Source organism: Rhinoraja longicauda, chromosome 16 (genome assembly GCF_053455715.1).
Source record: "Rhinoraja longicauda isolate Sanriku21f chromosome 16, sRhiLon1.1, whole genome shotgun sequence".
Classification (NCBI taxonomy): Eukaryota; Metazoa; Chordata; class Chondrichthyes; order Rajiformes; family Arhynchobatidae; genus Rhinoraja; species Rhinoraja longicauda.
This window is the reverse complement of record NC_135968.1, coordinates 14,434,851-14,454,309: the sequence shown is the minus strand read 5'-3', so window position 1 is coordinate 14,454,309 and position 19,459 is coordinate 14,434,851. Positions and strand designations below refer to the sequence as shown.

General features: G+C 42.0%; 2 protein-coding genes across 4 annotated transcripts in view; one reads left to right on the top strand and one right to left on the bottom strand.

Annotated features, from left to right (window-relative positions):
* LOC144601244 (catenin alpha-3-like) overlaps positions 1-19,459 on the top strand; it is a 928,496-nt gene that overhangs the window by 166,520 nt on the left and 742,517 nt on the right. The window lies entirely within an intron of this gene.
* LOC144601246 (leucine-rich repeat transmembrane neuronal protein 3-like) overlaps positions 9,022-19,459 on the bottom strand; it is a 205,715-nt gene continuing 195,277 nt past the window's right edge. The window contains exon 3 of the mRNA XM_078413254.1: positions 9,022-9,682. Within this exon, the coding sequence (XP_078269380.1) occupies positions 9,482-9,682 (201 nt within the window). The 3' untranslated portion in view covers positions 9,022-9,481. The remainder of the gene's footprint in view (positions 9,683-19,459) is intronic.

Genomic DNA, 19,459 nt, shown 5'->3' with positions numbered 1-19,459 from the left:
GTCATAATAGTGTCTTGGCAAATAGTCCCTTCAATGCACATGAGCCTTTTCTTGAACTGGGTACTCATCACTTTCTCTCCTTATGTTTCAAACCTGTTTGTTGTTCATACAGAGAAACAAGATAAAAAATGTCCCTTTCCTTCACATTTCCTAGCATGACATGTTGCTAGGATTCTCTCGCTCCTATCCAGGATGGTTTCCCGACTATCACACTGAAAGCCTTCGTGGAATACAACATTCAGTGCAGAAAGCACACAGTGAAAGGGCTGTTGTTAACAGTGTAACCACCCAGCTCACTGACAAAACCTGCAGGAGGGCCTTTTCTGATTAGGTAAGGGCAGCTCTCCTTTTCTAGTCAACACCATAGGAGGTGGGAATTTATTACTGCAGTGTTGGCATTTAACTTCGCACACACCTGTATATCAATTAAATTATCTCTGGTTTCTGCCGTTCCAGAATATAAAATGTTTAACTGTACTTAAATGCACATTTGGCAGTAAAATTATTGTTTTAATGAAATCTAGGCCTTTCTGTGGTGGATTGACCACTAATACTCCAGTCAAATATTTGAACAATTTGTTTTGGAACATTCTGCCACAAAGCAAACACAACAGACATTCTACCTGTCTCAGGTGCTCCGGTTTCCTCCCACATCCCAAAGATGGACAGATTTGTAAATTGGCTTCTGTAAATTGCCCCTTGTGTATCGACTGCGAAAGTGAGATGACATGTAATTAGTGTATGGGTCATTGTTACTCGGTGGGCTAAAGAGCCTGTTTCCACGCTGTATCTCTAAACTAATATAATGCAGTCTCTGCTCCAACATAACATCAGCCTGCTCCAACTGGAACTATGCACAGTATGTTTCTTTCTGTCTATTATCTGCACACATTACACTGCATTACGCAAATAACACTCATGCCCATGTTCCTCCTTCTCACCCACACTTTCATGATCATTATTGTGTTAATCTTCATATCCTCTAATTCAGCTTCATAATTCTTGTCTTCATTCCAGTTTTGAACATTTAGATTAATTTATTTTTTTAGTTCATTTTATCCTGGACTAAGGCGATTGAGCCAATCTTTTGAGAAAGATCTTGATGATTGTCTTAGTCTTTGAATTGAATACTTTATTGTCACATCGAGTCATAAAATCATAGAGTGATACAGTGTGGAAACAGGCCCTTCAGCCCAACTTGTCCACATCGGTCAACATGTCCCAGCTACACTAGTCCCACCTGCCAGCATTTGTTCCACCTTCCTCCAAACCTGTTCTATCCATGTACCTGTCTAACTGCTTCTTAAATGTTGGGATAGTCCTTGCCTCAACTTCCTCGTCTGGCAGCTTGTTCCATACATCCGCCCTTTGTGTGAAAAAGCTACCCCGCAGATTCCTATTAAATCTTTTCCACTTCACCATAAACCTATTCACCTAATCTGGGCAAGAGAGTCTGTGCATCTCATGATCTTCTCATGATCCTCTCATGATCTTATACACCTCTTTAAGATCACCCCCTCATCCTCCTGCGCTCCAAGTCCCAGCCTACTCAACCTCTGCCTGTAGCTGAGACCCTCTAGTCCTGGAACATCCTCGTAAATCTTCTCTGTACCCTTTCCAACTGGACAACATCTTTCCTATAACATGGCGCCCAGAACGGAACACAAATACTCTGAAGAAGGGTCTCGATCCGAAAGGTCACCCATTCCTTCTCTCCAGAGATGCTGCCTATCCCGCTGAGTTACTCCAGCATATTGTGTCTACCTACAAATACTCTAAATGTGGCTTCACCAACATCTTATACAACTGTAACATGATTGTGTAGATGCACATATGACAAGTCACAGTGAAATTGTTTGCTTGCATTCCCAAGGTATGCAAATAGCCACCCATAAAGGGCGTTTACAAGTTACAAATTCCCCCCAAAACTTTGGTGTGCATGTTTGAATGTCTTGTGTGTACATCTCCTTCATCAAGATTGTTTAGATAAGTTGGCCTTGCCTACTTAAGTGTCTTTGCTGTGTGGCTGATCTGAATCCCTCAAACTGCCGCATTCTTTGGTCGCCTGTTGGATTCTTTGGTCTTCAGGTGCATGTAAGCAATAAATCGGCGCAGGTTGGTATCAGATGATGCATTAGACTTCTGACATTGTACATGCTTCGTGCCAAGGAATTAGACACATTTCCCAGTTTCCAGACAACCACGTATTAATGACAAAAAAAGAGTGAATGGTGCCTCATAAGGATTCAAGTCCTTTCATCAGATATGCTCATGAAAATCCTATATTGACAGCATTGGGACGAATGGGTACAGGTCTACAGTGCACACCATTTTATGGCTTGCTTTTATAGGCAATTGAAATTCTCAACCCACTGACTTTCTTATGAAGTTTAACAAATTTGGATGACTGATCCATGACCATTGTCAAAGTCAGCAGAATTGTGTCCTCAGACTCACTTTGTATCCCTCTTATCACTTTTGCCTTTGTTATAAGTGGTTATATCGTGGTTCATCTATATGAGTGTCCGTGTCTGTGCCAATTAGGGAGTCCATTAGCTTTGGGTGCACAGACTGTTTAGTTTTACGCAGGTTACACACCGTCTTTTTCTCGATTAATTCACTTCACTTGTCTCCTTGTCTTTGCATTTGCCCTTGTTCACTTTTGCCTCTGCATTTTTCTCTCTTCAGATAATATTCTTTGTTTTTTTTGTCCCTTGACTGGTCTAATTATGGAAATACCCAAATCGCTCTCTTCCCTTCTGACCCATTCCATATATTTCAGCTTTAATCACCTTCTCTTGTTAGTTTCCCACATGAAAGATCAAGGACGCAATCACAATAGGAATGTCAAAGCAGAAGAACGCCTGGGAATGTGAGAACAGGGTGGTGCTGAAATAAATCAGTAATTAGAAAGAAAATAAGAGGGATTTCGTATGACTTCTCACAGCGTCAAGGCCTCTGATGCACTCTGCTGGCCAATCAATTACATTTGAATTGTTGTCACTTTATTATTGGAAAAACAATACCCAATTTGTGCACACCATGCTTCCATGAACAACAATGTGAAAAATGACCATATAATCAGCTTTTCTTTGTGACATTGGTTGAGTTATCTGGATTAACCAAATGTCCTCCAATCACTCCTCCTTTTATGTTCATCTGAAAGAACACAAAGGGCTTATGGTTAATGGACCGAATCGTGTGGCTAGAAGGAGACATCAGTGTACAGCCATTAATAGGTTGGTATGTGCTGAATTAACCAGCCCTCTCAGAGGGCCGGGACAAGGTGAACAATGTATGCTGGTGCAACTATCATGTTGCTTCATTGCTGGACTTCATGTGACTGTATTGACTTATATTGATGTGGTGATGAGGAGAAAATAGTTAATTGTCACACTTTGTAGCTTATTTTGCTGTAATTATTTATTTTGGTCCTGTTTACTTTAGTTTACAGATACAGCAAGCAAACAGGCCCTTCGGCCCACCAAGTCCGCACCACCCAGCGATCCCCGCACACCAACACTATCCTACACACACTAGGAACAATTTACATTTATACCAAGCCAATTAGCCTACAAACCTCTACGTCTGGAGTGTGGGAGTAAACTGGAGCTCCAAGAGCAAACCCACACAGGTGATGGGGAGAACATACAAACTCCATACAGACAGCATCTTTAGTCAGGATCATACCATTTTCTAAGTGTGGCATGACTAATATGTACATCTTCCCAGCAAAATCTGCCCCCTCTCTCATGTTTTCTATGCCTCAGCCGTTGATGGCAGATATCCTGTATGCCGTCACAATCATAGACTAACCTGTCCTGCTACCCTCAGGGATCTGTTGACATTCAGTCTAGGATCTCTCATTTCCTTGACAAACCTTTTTTCTCACCTCACCTTTCCACATCATTTTTTGTGGATTCCTCTGCCTTGTTTGCCCTTCTTGGTTTAATACCATTTGCCATTTGTAGGTCCAATTAACCAGTCCATCAGTATCTTCCTGCTGCCTTGAACCTTCCTCCTTGCCATGAAACATGCATTTATTGCCTATCAAACTATTGATATCATTGTCAAAGCTTTAGATTGTGGCCTTACATTGACATCCAATCCATTTAAATATCCCCAAAAGTGATGGTTCCTACAGAATCTAGCCCCTCCATTACAAAAGCTCCATTGATCAATATACTTTGTTTCCTCGTAATAAGCTATTTAAATTTTTTTAGTCTTTTCCTATACACTGTTGATTTTCACTCTCTTTGTCAGATGTCCTTTCCTTATTGGCTTGCGCATCAGGTTGTAGTCCAATGACTACAGCTTGGCATTCAACACCATCATTCCCTCCAAACATAACATCAAACTCAGAGAGCTGGGTCTCTGCTCATACTCATGTAATTGGATCCCTGACTTCCTTGTCAGCAGGCCACAATTAGAATGAGCACGTCAAAGCTGTGTGCTGAGTCCCCTGCGTTACTCGTTCTATGTTCATGACTGCGTAACCATACACAGGTTTAACACCATCTTTAAATTTGCTGTCAAAACCACTATTGTTGGACGAATAATTAGTAATGATGAATCAGAGTACAGGAGGGAAATTGAAAATCTGACTGAATGGTGCCAGAACAAATTTTTCTCTCTCAATGTTAACAAGAGCAAGGAGCTGATTGTTGACTTCAGGAGGGGAAAACCGAGTATCAACAAATCTGTCTGAATCAATGGTATCATATTATTTAACATGTAACCAAGTCTTAGAGCATCCCCTTCTTAGTTATGTACATCACAATGTTAAGTAGGTTTGCCTAATTTGCGAATCCTTTTTTGTTTCTGTCTTCCAAACTGCTCAAGAGTTTTCTCTCATTTCTCACGATTACCAAAACTATTATATTTTCCACTGTATTGAGCAGGCCCCATTACGGAGTCTCTAATGACAAGCATCTGTACAGGGTGAACATTTGCAGTGCTGCAGGCCTAAATGACTGATTTTTGCAGCAAAACCTCACACACCAAAGAACCTCATAAATCCACATGCTACCTTGGCACACAAGATTCCTCAGTGACCTAGAAAAATATTCCATCTAATATCGCCAGCTTTGATTTTTTTACATTTTATGGATTAAATTGTATAACACTGAAGAACGACGTTCTTATTTAGATATTTTTCCTATCATTCTCCTTGGTTGCCTTTTAATATATATTGTTTATCTACCTATTGGGTTTCAGCCATTGTACCGTAGATGGCGAAATGAGATCCATTGCTCAGTTGTTGTCTTTGTCCATGTCACTTTTTACTATGTTCTTTCTCTCTCTGTGATTTGTGCAAACTCTGTCATATATTTTTGGTTTTCTCTGTCTCTGATGCATCCCTCTCTTTACCTCATTTTCTTTTTCACATTGTCACTCTTACCTTGTTTTTCCTAGTGGCTGCATTTGGAGGTCTTGACTGGCCTTGAGAATCTTCAGCCCCCGTGCTTGTGCTCTTTCTAACTCTGGGACTAAACCAAAACTCAGCCTAGATAGAAGAGCAGATCAATGCGATGATTCATTGAAGATGGACAGTCCTGTCCTTGTGATAGATGGTTCATTTGTAAATTTCAGTGATGAAATTCAGTACTTTAATTTTCAGCTGAGTATATTTCTGTGATATATTTATTAGCTCACGCGACGTAAAGAAAATGATAGTAGAGAAGCACTCTTTAGACTCCAGGGATACAGTGTTGGAACGGGCCCTGTGGTCCACTGAGTCCGTGCTGACCAGCGACCAGCCCCTATCCTAGCACTATCCTACACACTAGGGACAATTTATAATTTACAGAAGCTAATTAACCTACAAGCCTTTACGTTTTTGGAGTGTGGGACAGGAGCTCCGGGCTAAAACCCATGCGATCACAGGGATGTCATATAAACTCCGTATAAATAGCACCCATAGTTAGCATCGAACCCAGGTCTCTGGTGCTGTAAGGCAGCATCTCTACTGCTGTGCCACTGTGCTGTCCCATTGTGTAGCCACTGTGCTGTCCCATTGTGCAGCCACTGTGCTGCACTTTCAGTAACATTTTAAACAATTTGCTCACTTCAAATGCTGGTTGCTAAATTGGAAAACAATAAGTACATTGATGGGATAGCTTTGTATAGCATGCTGATTTTAATTTGAAAATCTTTCTTATCCAGTGATTGATAGCTTCATACCTGATGAGTGGAATTGTGTCTGAGGATGCAATTAATTAAATCATATCTTACAATTTGTCCTGAATGCAATTTGAAGTGTGATAGATGGTAAGAGCTGTGATGCTCTGGTTGATGAATCCAGGTAGCTCATTAGACTATTGGGTATTTATGGATGGGAAAATAATTTACTGCACTTATTTGTCCATCCACAGACAAATGTTGCCCATGTAAGCATCCATTTAATCTTCACAAATATTATTTGCAGGAATTTGTTCCAGGTGCTGACACAATAAACTGTAGATGCTGAAATCTTGAGCAAAACACAAAGTGCTGGTGGAACTGACAGTGTGGGGAAATGCTGCGGAAATGGTGGGCAAATGTGAGGTGACACTTCACACACTTACAGTGCATCATAAAAAAATGTTTGATATTGCACTAATTTTAAACAGGGGACTTGGACAGAGGCTTGACATCAGCAAACGAGGCCATCAGTGGCTACCTTAGCACCAATTGTATAATGTTAGCAGTAACCAGCAGATATCAACAGTCCCGAACCTGCAGGTAGTTTGTGAGTTCACAGAATGCTGGAGTAACTCAGCAGGTCAGGCAGCATCTCGGGAGAGAAGGAATGGGTGACGTTTCGGGTCGAGACCCCGGCCCTCTTCGACGGAAGTTTGTGTGTTGCTGATACGTTATCCGTGCTCAGTTGTATGTGCCCAAGAGAGGCTGTTACCTTGAGTTTTTATCTCCTAATCTGAGGAAAGACATTCTTGCCATAGAGGGAGTACAGAGAAGGTTCACCAGATTGATTCCTGGGATGCCAGGACTTTCATATAAAGAAAGACTGGATAGACTCGGCTTGTACTCGCTGGAATTTAGAAGATTGAGGGGGGATCTTATAGAAACTTACAAAATTCTTAAGGGGTTGGACAGGCTAGATGCAGGAAGAATGTTCCCGATGTTGGGGAAGTCCAGAACAAGGGGTCACAGTTTAAGGATAAGGGGGAAGTCTTTTAGGACTTTACAGAAGGTAGTTGAGGCCAGTTCATTGGCTATATTTAAGATGGAGTTAGATGTGGCCCTTGTGGCTAAAGGGATCAGGGGGTATGGAGAGAAGGCAGGTACGGGATACTGAGTTGGATAATCAGCCATGATCATATTGAATGGCGGTGCAGGCTCGAAGGGCCGAATGGCCTACTCCTGCACCTATTTTCTATGTTTCTATGTTTCTATCTCCAGTTTCACATGGCTGCTTGTCCAACGATGTCCAATTGCCATTCCTATAGACCAACATCCCAAGACACAAGGAATACAAAGTGCTGGCGTAACTCAGTCGGTCAGGTAACATCTTTGAGAACATGGAACGTTTCATGTTGGCGCGCTTCTTCAGACAGATTGTGGTGGGGGGAGGAGAAAGCTGGAAGAGAGGAGGAGCAGGACAAAGCTTGGGGTGGTTTGTAGGTTTGTAGGTTTGTTTGTACCATTAGGTTGTAAGCTACATAAGCGGAATATGAGATGCTGCTCCTCCAGTTGTGTGTGGCTTCACTCTGGTACTGGAGGACGCCCAGGACAGAATGGTCAGTTTGGGAATGGGAAGGGGAGTTAAAATGATTATTAACCGAGAGATTCGGCAGGCCTTGGCGGATCGGGGTGCAAGTGTTCGACGAAACAGTTGGCAAGTCTACTCTTGATCTATCATATCATATCATATCATATATACAGCCGGAAACAGGCCTTTTCGGCCCACCAAGTCCGTGCCGCCCAGCGATCCCCGTACATTAACACTATCCTACACCCACTAGGGACAATTTTTACATTTACCCAGCCAATTAACCTACATACCTGTACGTCTTTGGAGTGTGGGAGGAAACCGAAGATCTCGGAGGAAACCCACGCAGGTCACGGGGAGAACGTACAAACTCCTTACAGTGCAGCACCCGTAGTCAGGATCGAACCTGAGTCTCCGGCGCTGCATTCGCTGTAAAGCAGCAACTCTACCGCTGCGCTACCGTGCCGCCGATGTAAATGAAGTTAGATCGAGATGATCCTCTAGAGATGCCGCTGACCCACTGAATCACTCCGGCACTTTGTGTTAATCCCAATCAACTCCCTCCTGAAAGGACTTACTGTAGTGCAGCATTGGAAATATAGTAGGCAGTGTGACCTGCACAACAAATGTGTATGTGGTACTCAGCTATTTGAATGAAAACAATCCAGTCCTTATACACGTGCTGCTGCGCTATTTTCTTGTGGCTCTCATGTCAATATTACATTGTACTGCCCTTAGTTGGGGAGTTAATGATATGTATAATCTCATTCTTTGGGCTTTGGAGCCCAAGTCACCAGTTAGAACAAGCATGCAACATGCCTTCCTTGGTAAAATGTTCCATACCTTGGGAAGTGAGTATTTTCTTTTGGGATTCCTACCTCTTGGTGGAGATATGAAAAGGGACAAACATTGTTGAAAATGGATAGGCAGCCCTGCAGCTTCTGTCAGACTGATTAGCTTTAAATGTTTTGAAAGTGTCTAATTATTGCATAGTGTTGCTCAGTTGCTTCAGAATATTTCATTTTAACCAGATCCCAATTGCCTTCTTGTGAAACTCTCAATGAATGTGTGAAAAATGCCAAATACCCAATTATATATTTCTGTTGGGGTTAATAAGTACATTAAATGGATTACTAAATAAGTTTTGCTCCATATAATCACCACACGTACTTAAAAGCAAATACCACAGGAAAATGACTTGGATCTGCTTAATGATACTTAAGTCGGTGTTGCGGAAAAAATGGACTAAAAAAGAAAATGACAATTGTTTTCTATTTTACAAAAAAGATTTTTTTTAGTAATAGTCTTTAAATAATACAACACATTTTCAATTAGCATTCCAATTCTATAAACACTGAAGACTAACGGACTGAAAATAAATGCACAACTCATTAGCTATTTCAGTTTTGTCATTTTCAAAGCATATTCTTTATGAAAAATACTGCATCTTTACACCATGTTAAATAACTCATGTATATACAGGTGGGTTGTTAAAGACAAGAATACTGAATAAAATCTGTACAAGTTCTTTGCTCTCATTTTAAAAAATACTGCATGAATAAAGTCCGTACAAACTCAAACAAAAAACATTTCAGTGAAATCTGCATCACTTCCAATCTGACCTCTGGCAACAGTATCTCTGCATTAATACAATGACTTATTTCTTGGGCCACAGGTCTCCCTTGGCGTCTTTCAGCTGTCTGGGCCTTGTTTTCGTTTAGTCCATCACTGTGAATGGCAATGATCTGAAGAGCCTCGGGCTGAGTCGGGTCACTGAATATGGCTGCCGGAGCATGTCACTGTTGCTATTGTGTTCAGTTCTGTGCCAGGCTCCCTGTGGCTCTCTGGGCCATCCTTGTGGGCTTGCAGTTCGTACTGCTGGTGAGGCAGGTGTCCCTGGTGCGCTACGCAACAACTTAGCGTCGGCTGGTCATAGGCGAGGAAGGATGAGACGCTCATGGCGATGGGGATCTAGAAGTGGAAGAAAAGAGATCACAGCTGAGATTAGCCACCTTTTTGACGGCATTTTAAACCATACCAGCGGTGAGACGATGTGCAAAACGATGTAGTGTAAACAAAGGCCAAACGCTGCAGATCCTGACTTTCTGAAATAAAAATGGGAAACCGATCAGGCAGCATCTGCGAAGAATAGAAAGTTAACATTTGAACTTCTTCACTGGAGTGGAAGGAAATTGGAGAGGTAAAAAATATTCAGGAAAGAACAGTGGCAAGACGAAGCAAGAGCAAAAGAAGATATTGGGAAAGCAAAAAATGACAAAATCCAAAGCAAATAATGGAGCGAGTCAAAATAGTCACAGGATGCCTGAGTGAAGAAGCAATGATTGAGATCTCAAGTAAATTGCTGTAATGCTAATTAAAACAAAACACTGCAATGCTGAAAACCCCAAAATAGAAACAAAAAAGGCTGAACACAATACCCCAAATCCAGCCTTACCAACGTTTTGCACAGCTGTAACATAACATCCCAACGTCTGTAACATAACATCCCAACAATACCCTAAATGACGAAGGCCAATGTACCAAAAGCCTTCTTGACTAACCTATCTACTGATGACATCACTCTCAAGTAACTCTGTACTGCACCCCTGCATCCCTCTGTTGTACAACACTACCCAGGGGGCTGCCATTCACTCTAAAGGTCCTGCCTGGTTTGACTTTCCAAAATGCAACCCCTATAGTGAGACAGGCAGGGAATATTCAGTCACAAAATACTATCACCACTGGGGACCTGTCGTGCAGGTTGTTGCAGCAGCCAACTGTGGGGGTGTGAGTCGTGTCCAATGTAGTCAACGCCAATGTAGTCTGAAGAAGGGCCTCAACCCAAAACGTCACCCATTCTTTCTATCCAGAGATGCTGCCTGTCCCACTGAGTTACTCCAGCAGTTTGTGTCTCACTGAGTTTGAGTTTAGTTTATTGTCATGTGTACCGCGGTACAGTGAAAAGTTTCTATTGTGTGCTAACCAGTCAGCAGAGAGACAATACACGATTACAATCGAGCCATTCACAGTGTACAGATACATGATAAAGTGAATAACATTTAGTGCAAGATAAACCAGTAAAGTCCGATCAAAGATAGTCCGAGGATCTCCAAGGAGATAGATAGTAGGTCAGGACTGCTCTCTAGTTGTTGGCAGGATGGTTCAGTTGCCTGATAACAGGAGCCTTTATCTCTCAAATATTTGACAAAGGCTCTAAACTAAAATGCTTCTCTTTCCATGGATGCTGTCTGACCCGCTGAATGTTTCTACGCCTTTCCATTTTTATTTCAGATTTCCAGTATTTTCAATCTTTTTGATTTCCATCAAGAGAGCATAAGAAGCTGTGTACAATGTATTGCCACATTTGTCAATATTTAAAAAAAAGGGAGAGTGTTGACTATGGCAAGATCCTGACAGCATTTCAAGATTTTGAAGTCTATGTACAAAGTGACAAGAAGACAACATGTAAAGTACAAGTGGGTGGAGACAAATGTTATCTTTAAATTTGTACTCAATCAAAATACACATGACATAAAAGTAGAAGAAAAGCAAACACTTTAGCTGTCTCTCCACGGTCTCTGCTGTGCTAAACCTGGGCTACAGAGGAGTTGATGATAAAATAGGAAGCACATGAGTCTATCAGTACAGTCAATGCCCTGAACATTCAACTGACTGGCCCTTGCATGAGCTCTTCCTCCTACATCCAATATCAGTAGGCTCCTCATGCCTCATGGAGGTGAATATCATCCAACATTCTACGCCTCCTTTTGCGATCAATTCTCCCCATTGTTTATATTTCTATTTCCGTTAGCATCATTGTCTTATCTCACCCTGCTTGTGCAACTTGCCTCAAATTGACTTCCAATTTGTGTATTTCTTTCTCCAGGTTTGAAGCATTTCACTTTTATTTTTGCAGAACCATTGGTTGAGTGGGGAGCTTTTTAAAAAATCTCCAATTCAGCATTTGTATTGACGGAAGTACATTTAAAGTTGTTTCGTATGGTGGACTATTTATCTTTGGTCATAAATAAATGTTGATTGACCACTGAATAAATAGCTCTTCCAACAATCAGTTCTGTTAAACTTTGAGACACAGTTGGTCCATACTGTAGGAAAAGAAGATAGACACAAAAAGCTGGAGTAACTCTGGAGAAAACGATTAGGTGACGTTTTGTGTCGACACCCTTCTTCAGACCCTTCTTCATTGTCTCGACCTGAAATGTCACCTATTCCTTTTCTCTAGCTTTGCTGTCTGACCCGCTGAATGACTCCAGCTTTTTGTGTCTAACTTAAGTTTAAATCAGCATCTGCAGTTCCTTCCTGCAAACTGGTCCGAATTGTAACACTGGGTTGGCATTAATGATCAAATACTAGTTGCAATTCCATTTTTTTTTGGAGATACAGAGCAGAAACACGCCCTTCGGCCACTCGGTCCGCGCCGCCCAGCGATTCCCGCACATTAACACCCACGAGGGACAATTTTTACATTTGCCCAGCGAATTAACCTACAAACCTGTACGTCTTTGGAGTGTGGGAGGAAACCGAAGATCTCGGAGAAAACCCACGCAGGTCACGGGGAGAACGTACAAACTCCGTACAGTACAGCACCCGTAGTCAGGATCGAACCTGAGTCTCCGGCGCTGCATTCGCTGTAAGGCAGCAACTCTACCGCTGCGCCACCGTGCCGCCCTAATCTTTGGACAACTGGGAACCACATAGCACTGATGATGGACTTGTAATCTCACATCCACAAACGAGTAAATGTTTCTAAATCTCCTCAAGGGTAATTTAAATAACCAAACAATTTGCTTGAATAGAGAAAAACAAAAGCCACAATAATGAATTGAGAACTAATGTAAACATCGGGGTAAAATTCAATTTGAGGCCATAGACATCACGTTAGACCAGTGAGAAATTCAACAACTGCTGAAATATTTATAAATATCACAGCTTCAGTACATTAATGAGAAAAGATTGCAGCAAAAGAGCTAACATCTATCAGTACCATTAAAGAGGAGGGAGTTTAAAATAATATATTTCAATCTAACTGCAGAGAACTTCAAATCTAATTAATAATTTAAAGTGACATTGAAATCCTTTAAGGTTTCTTGTGATCTTGGTGTACGTTCTGTAATGTATGATAGAAAGCACTGTGAACCTGCCCTTTATCTAACTGCAGTCTCCCTCATCATTGACACACCAGCTGGGATCACACTATCTCTTGACACACAGTGGGTCACCTTGTACCAGCTTTGCATCTGTATGTCAAGTTCTAATCCAGGTTTTGCAGATTTTGGACAACAGATTTGGTTGGAAGATATCTAACTAAATACATAGCAATTCTGGCTGTTCAGGTTAAATGTCCGAATCCGATTACGGCTCTAACTTGTGTAGGAAAGAACTGCAGATGCTGGTTTAAACCGAAGATAGACACAGAAGAAGGGTCTCGACCCGCAACGTTATCCATTCTTTCTCTCCTGAGATGCTGCCTGCCCCGCTGAGTTACTCCAGCTTTTTGTGACTATCTACAGATCTAACTTGATGGGTTGCAGATTTGGCCAGAGCGATTACAATTTTAGATAAACATGTTATCATTTTCTTTGACTCATATTAGACCAGAGGCAGATTATGCACCTAACTAGATAGATTAAAGGTTAACCTGTACATCAACATTGTAAACTGCAATTACTGCAAGAGTTCAATTCTGGTCTCGCCTTATATAATGTTAAGCATAAGGTTTTATAGATCACTTTAATTATTTTCTTATATGAAATGTATTTCTACCAATTATTGAACTTCTTAGTTTAGTTTGGAGATACAGCGTGGAAACAGGCCCTTTGGCCCACCGAGTCCGCACCGACCAGCGATCCCCACACATTAACACTATCCTACACACTAGGGACAATTTACATTTATACCAAGCCAGTTAATCTACAAGCCTGAGATAGACACAAAATGCTGGAGTAACTCAGTGGGGCAGGCAGCATCTCTGGAGAGAAGGAATGGGTGACGTTTCAGGTCAAGACCCTTCTTCAAACTGTCCGTGCAAAGCGGACTGCTCCCCCTCTATGATTCCTCCTGCTATTCATACACAACCTATAAAAACCTGTACCTCTTTGGAGCGTGGGAGGAAACCGAAGCTCTCGGAGAAAACCCAAGTGGTCATGAGGAGAACGTACAAACTAGATACAGACAGCACCCGAAGTCAGGATCGAACCCGGGTCTCTGGCGCTGTAAGCGCTATAAGGCAGCAACTCTACCACTGAGCCACCGTGCCTCTCCAAATTCAGAATTTGATTTAAACTGAAGTGATTGAATGGATCAGATTATTAATTCATGGAGATTACAATAACAAAAACATTCCTCATGTGAGAGAAATCTCGTAGAGCATTGTGGTAATATATTAACCACAAATTTCCTTTTTTTCTTATTGCATCCGCAGTGAATTTCCATAACATTTGTATCAGCTATCTAAGTAGGTGAATAGCAATTAAGATTGAGAACAGACTCTGGTGATATGAAGCTCATTCGCGTCTATCCTGAAAGGAACAAGCATGTTTTAAGCAGGCCTAACAGAATGAACAATCATAGACTGTGACTGGCTGATGTTGCTGTATGTATGGTTAGTGCAGCAGTCAGCCTGTAACAACTGCAAGGCAATTTAATCCATGGACTCGTCCACAAAATCCTCAGGATCCAGTGGGCTTCACCAATGCATCCACATGTGTCAGTAGCCTGGCTATGCCTGGACATTTGGCTCCGTGCCTGTAAGTATTCGGGAACAGATTGCTGTGTGATCTTTTCACCCTTATCTTTGAGTCTTGATTACGTCTATCAGGAATAAAGGTTCCAACCTGACATTGGAAATGTGGCCCTGTAAATCTGAGTCTCCAGGGGAGTTCGGACAGGATGCTAGTCGTGCCCCTTCAAGTCTTAAACAATTTCATACTTTTACCCCGATGCTGAAGCTCTTCTGTCTAAATGAGATGATAACACTTTCTGGAATTAATTTCACAAGAAGCACAAACATGTTCACTCTCACGGGCGGCACAGCGGCGTTGAGGTAGAGTTGCTGCCTTACAGCGCAAGAGAACCAGGTTCAATCCTGACCACGGGTACTGTCTGTATGGAGTTTGTACGTTCTCCCTGTGCCTGCATGGGTTTTCTCCGGGTGCTCCGGTTTCCTCCCACACTCCAAAGATGTGCAGGTTTGTAGGCTGATTGGCTTCGATAAAATTGTCAATTGTCCCCAGTGGGTAGGATAGTGCTAGTGTATGGGAGTGATTGCCGGTCGGCATGGACTCGGCAGGTCAAAGGGCCTGTTTCCACGCTGTATCTCCAAAGTCTAAAATCTCCCATTTCTAACAGACATAAACAAAGGTTCCATTTTGCAGTTTCAGCAATGCTCAGGAAAGTTACCCACAGTCAACTCATCACCATTTCCATCCTCCAGGGTGGTCCTGAGCTTCCAGAAATTAAAGATTAATCGCCAAGAAACCGATGCAAAAATAACTCGGTGAAGAAATCATGGCAGCATTAAAAGAAATGTGTTTTGTTGTTGTTTTTTTGTTTAATTACCTTGAGATGGAGAAATTAGGGCTATTTTAATTGTGGCAGGCTGTGATTAAACAAGGTTGGGAATCCAGCTCAGGTGAATCTCAGTTCAATTGAATAAAAACCCAAGGATATATGAATTGTTTAACTGGTCTTCAGCAGAGAGAACTTGTTCCACAGATACTGTTTTATTGGATGTTACCAGTGACCTTGAAGCTCCGAAAATGGCATTTTAAGCTGTATGCAGGCTATTTGGGTGAATCTCACTGGGTGCCACAGTGGTAATGCCATTAACACTGACCAGACCATTAAGATGGTATTGATATATACGGGTATCAGGGGAAAGATAGATCAGCCATGATGGACTTGATAGGCCAAATGGCCTAATTCTGCTCCTATCACTTTTGAACACGATGAGAAGGTAGATTGTGACATCAGTGTGTAGGCAATGCGGGTTGGATCCCATCCTGCCATATGAAGCACACTCATATGCCATATGAGGTCCAGGTACCTCAGTCAGCTAGGCATGTCCAGTTGTAGGAAGGATCTGTTCAGCGGTACTACTTAAATGGATCATCAGTTCTTTACAGGATAGTAATTAAATGCAAGTAACTAAATTCAAACAATCAAATAAATCTATGCTAAAATCTTGGCCCATGGCCAGAACATTCTGATTTGATGGAAAATGCCATGGAAATAAATTGTAGTTCACAAAGCCAGAGAACGTGTCACTGCAATAGTGTTACAATTGTAGGAAAATCTCTGAGTTAAGATGAGATAAACAGGTTGACATCTCAGTTCAAATATGTGACAGAAAAGTGTCACATTATCCTATCCATCAAATTAGAACAACAAATTGGATATGCGGGAAATTGGAAACAAAAGAGATAATGATGGGATAGCTTTGCGGGTCAAGCAGCATCAATCCAACCAAGTGTAAGGTGATGCACTTCGGGAGGTTGAATATAAAGGGAATGTATACAATTAATGGAAAGTCCCTTGACAACATTGATATACAGTGGGAATCGTAGATCTAAGTCAGTAGCTCCCTGCAAGTGGCAATACAATTAAAGTAATTATGGTATGCTTGCTTAAATTGGACAAGGCATTGATTATAAGTCAGGAAGTCATGATGTAGGTTCATAAGACTTTGGTTAGGCCATATTTGGTGTATTGCATGCTGTTCTGGTCACCCCATTACAGGAAGGATGTGCAGGCTTTGGAAAGGGTGCAGAAAAGGTTTTCAAGAATGATGCCTGGATTAGAGGTTATTAGACATAAGGAGAGGTTGGACAGACTTAGATTAAAGGTTGCGGGGAGATCTTGTATATAAAATTATGTGAGGCATTGATAGGGTAGGCAGTCAGAACTTTTTTCCCAGGGGGGAAATGTCAAAGATTAGAACATGGGGCTTTAAGGTGAAAGTTTAAAGGGGATGTCCAGGACAGGTTTTATTACATAGAAGGTGATGAGTGCCAAGACCTCACAGCCTGGGGTGGTTTGTGGAGGCAGATACAGCAGTGATGTTTATGAGGCTTTTAGATATGCACATGGAGATGCAGGGAATGTGGACATGTAGATCATAGACAATAGACAATAGGTGCAGGAGTAGGCCATTCGGCCCTTCGAGCCAGCACCGCCATTCAATGTGATCATGGCTGATCATTCTCAATTAGTACCCCGTTCCTGCCTTCTCCCCATACCCCCTGACTCCGCTATCCTTAAGAGCTCTATCTAGCTCTCTCTTGAATGCATTCAGAGAATTGGCCTCTACTGCCTTCTGAGGCAGAGTACTGGCAGATGGGATTAGTTTATCTCGACATCATGCTCGGCACAGACATTGTGGACCGAAGGCATTTTCTGCGCTGTACTGTTCCATGTTCAAATAGGGAAAGAAACAAAATCGACATTTCATGAAAAATTGAGAAGACAGGTTTTTGAAAGTGCAGAGAGGAGAAAACGTGGAGAAAACAGAGGGAGCTTGGCAGGGTGCAGTTCAAAGTTACATTTACATTTTAGAAGCATTGGTTAGCGATATAAGAGACACAAACAACTAAAATGAAGTATTACGGTCCAGCTTCAACTGTGGGGTGCAGCACAAATCCTTCCACCAGTCATTTTACTTACGTTGTGACCACAGAGCGGGTTACTTTTGTTTTCAGTGTAATTAGAAGATTGATTTGCCTAATAGCTACAAGGGGTGAAATATTGATTGCTGCATAAGGCTTTCTGTGAGAACTAAATATTAAAAAAATATTGATAGAAGGATTATTAAAAATCTCTCCACAGAAGGATTAAAAAAAACCTCTTCATATATGTGTCTGTACGTGACACAGAACTACAGACTGACAATATAAAAGAAAATTAATAAAACCATCAACAGTTAAGGGCAAATTTACTGATTCACTACTGATCTTGACAGGCAGGGTGGCAATGGTAAGATTTATTTTCAAAACCGTTAGTGAATCCTGTCTGTAATAAGCAGGGAAAGTGACCGCTGGACTAGAAGACCACAAATTTTGCGATTTGCTGTTTGCTGAGGGATGGTTCATTGAAATTCTGCCTTATACCACAACATTTATGCCTTCATTTGACAGAATTGGCATGAAGAAACTTCCATTAAATGAAACTGGGGAGTTGCCTTACAGATCACTGACTGATGTTTCCCTTTTGGGTCTGGCATGTGTCTGATGCATCGATGCAAGGAGCTGGCTGAGTTCTGGCAGGTCATCCAAGTGTGTGATTTCTATTTGTGAAAGTGTATCCCTAGGACAGTGAAAGTTACCTATGGAGAAACAGGCCACCTCTACGTGTTTGTAAATTAAAGAAGCTCTGCTTGAGAGATCCCAGCCCAGGGAGATTACAGTTAAAAGCTAGCCAGAAAGATCCATTTTAACCGAAACAAAAACTTGCCAATGGCCAAACCTGTGCCCACTCCCCAACTGCAACAGCCTTCCATAAACTGTCCAATGGTGCTCTGGTTTTCCCCTGCCCCCCCCCCCCCCCAAGTGATGTCCTGGCTTTCTCCACTCCCCGCACAGCTCTTTATCTCCCAACAAGGACTCTCCTCCACAACCCATGATCCAGCACTGGCCCTTGTCCTATGTTCCCTTAGCAATTATGGAGGGAGAGCCTTTGAGTGTGGTCAGTATACAAGATTAATCTACTTCCGGTGATGCCCGGGCATTGCATGCAGTCGACGTTTGGCGTGACGGATATGAGGGCATTGCCAATCTAATGTGCCTTTCTAGATACCAAAGGAGTTCCTTGACCCTCATGCACTGCTTGACATTGCTTAAAGTCTTCAAGCAAAATGGCAATTGGTTTTCTATTTTTGTAAATGGCAGGACATTTCTTTAGATTCTCACCACCGTCACAGATTGGAAAGCTTCACAAGGCAATGAAAGCAGAGAATGATCTGCCCACAACACAATTGCCTCCTACTCGAAGATTGAGTATGTAACGTTGTAAATGTTTAGTGGGTGGAGATTTATCTGAGCATTAATCTCTGGACAGGAGTTGTGGTGAGTGCAGGCTGTCAATGGGATTGAAGCACTGGTTGCTGAACAGGAATACAGCAGCTTGAAATTGCTCTTAAACTAACACCAAGGAAGGAAGAGAGAGAGAGAGAGAGTGACACCAGTTGGTCTCAGAGCACTCGGAGACACGTTTATGGATGGGCGATCCAGCAATCTAAACTGAAGAACATAAACATGTTTTTGGAACTATGTGTGCGTTTCAATGTGAAGAATTATATTCTTATTCAATAAACGTTCCTGAAGGGCACATACAGAGTTATCGAGTCCTGGAGTGATACAGTGTGGAAACAGACCCTTCGGCCCAACACCTACCACCCTTTTTGTGAAAAAGTTACCCCTCAGATTCCTATTAAATCGTTTCCCCTTCACCTTAAACCTATGTCCTCTGGTCCTCGATTCTCCCAGTCTAGGCAAGAGACTCTGTGCGTCTACCTGATCTATTCCCCTCATGATTTTATACACCTCTATAAGATCACTCCTCATCCTCCTGCGCTCCAAGGAACAGAGACCCAGCCTCTATATGGTTTAGAAAATGATCCGCCAGTAAAGCAACAAACAAACGGGAAGGGAAACGTTGCAGAGTACAGCATTCTATTGATAATTCATAATCTCGGTATATTCACTTTGCTATAAACTTTTGTGCCATAAACCTTTG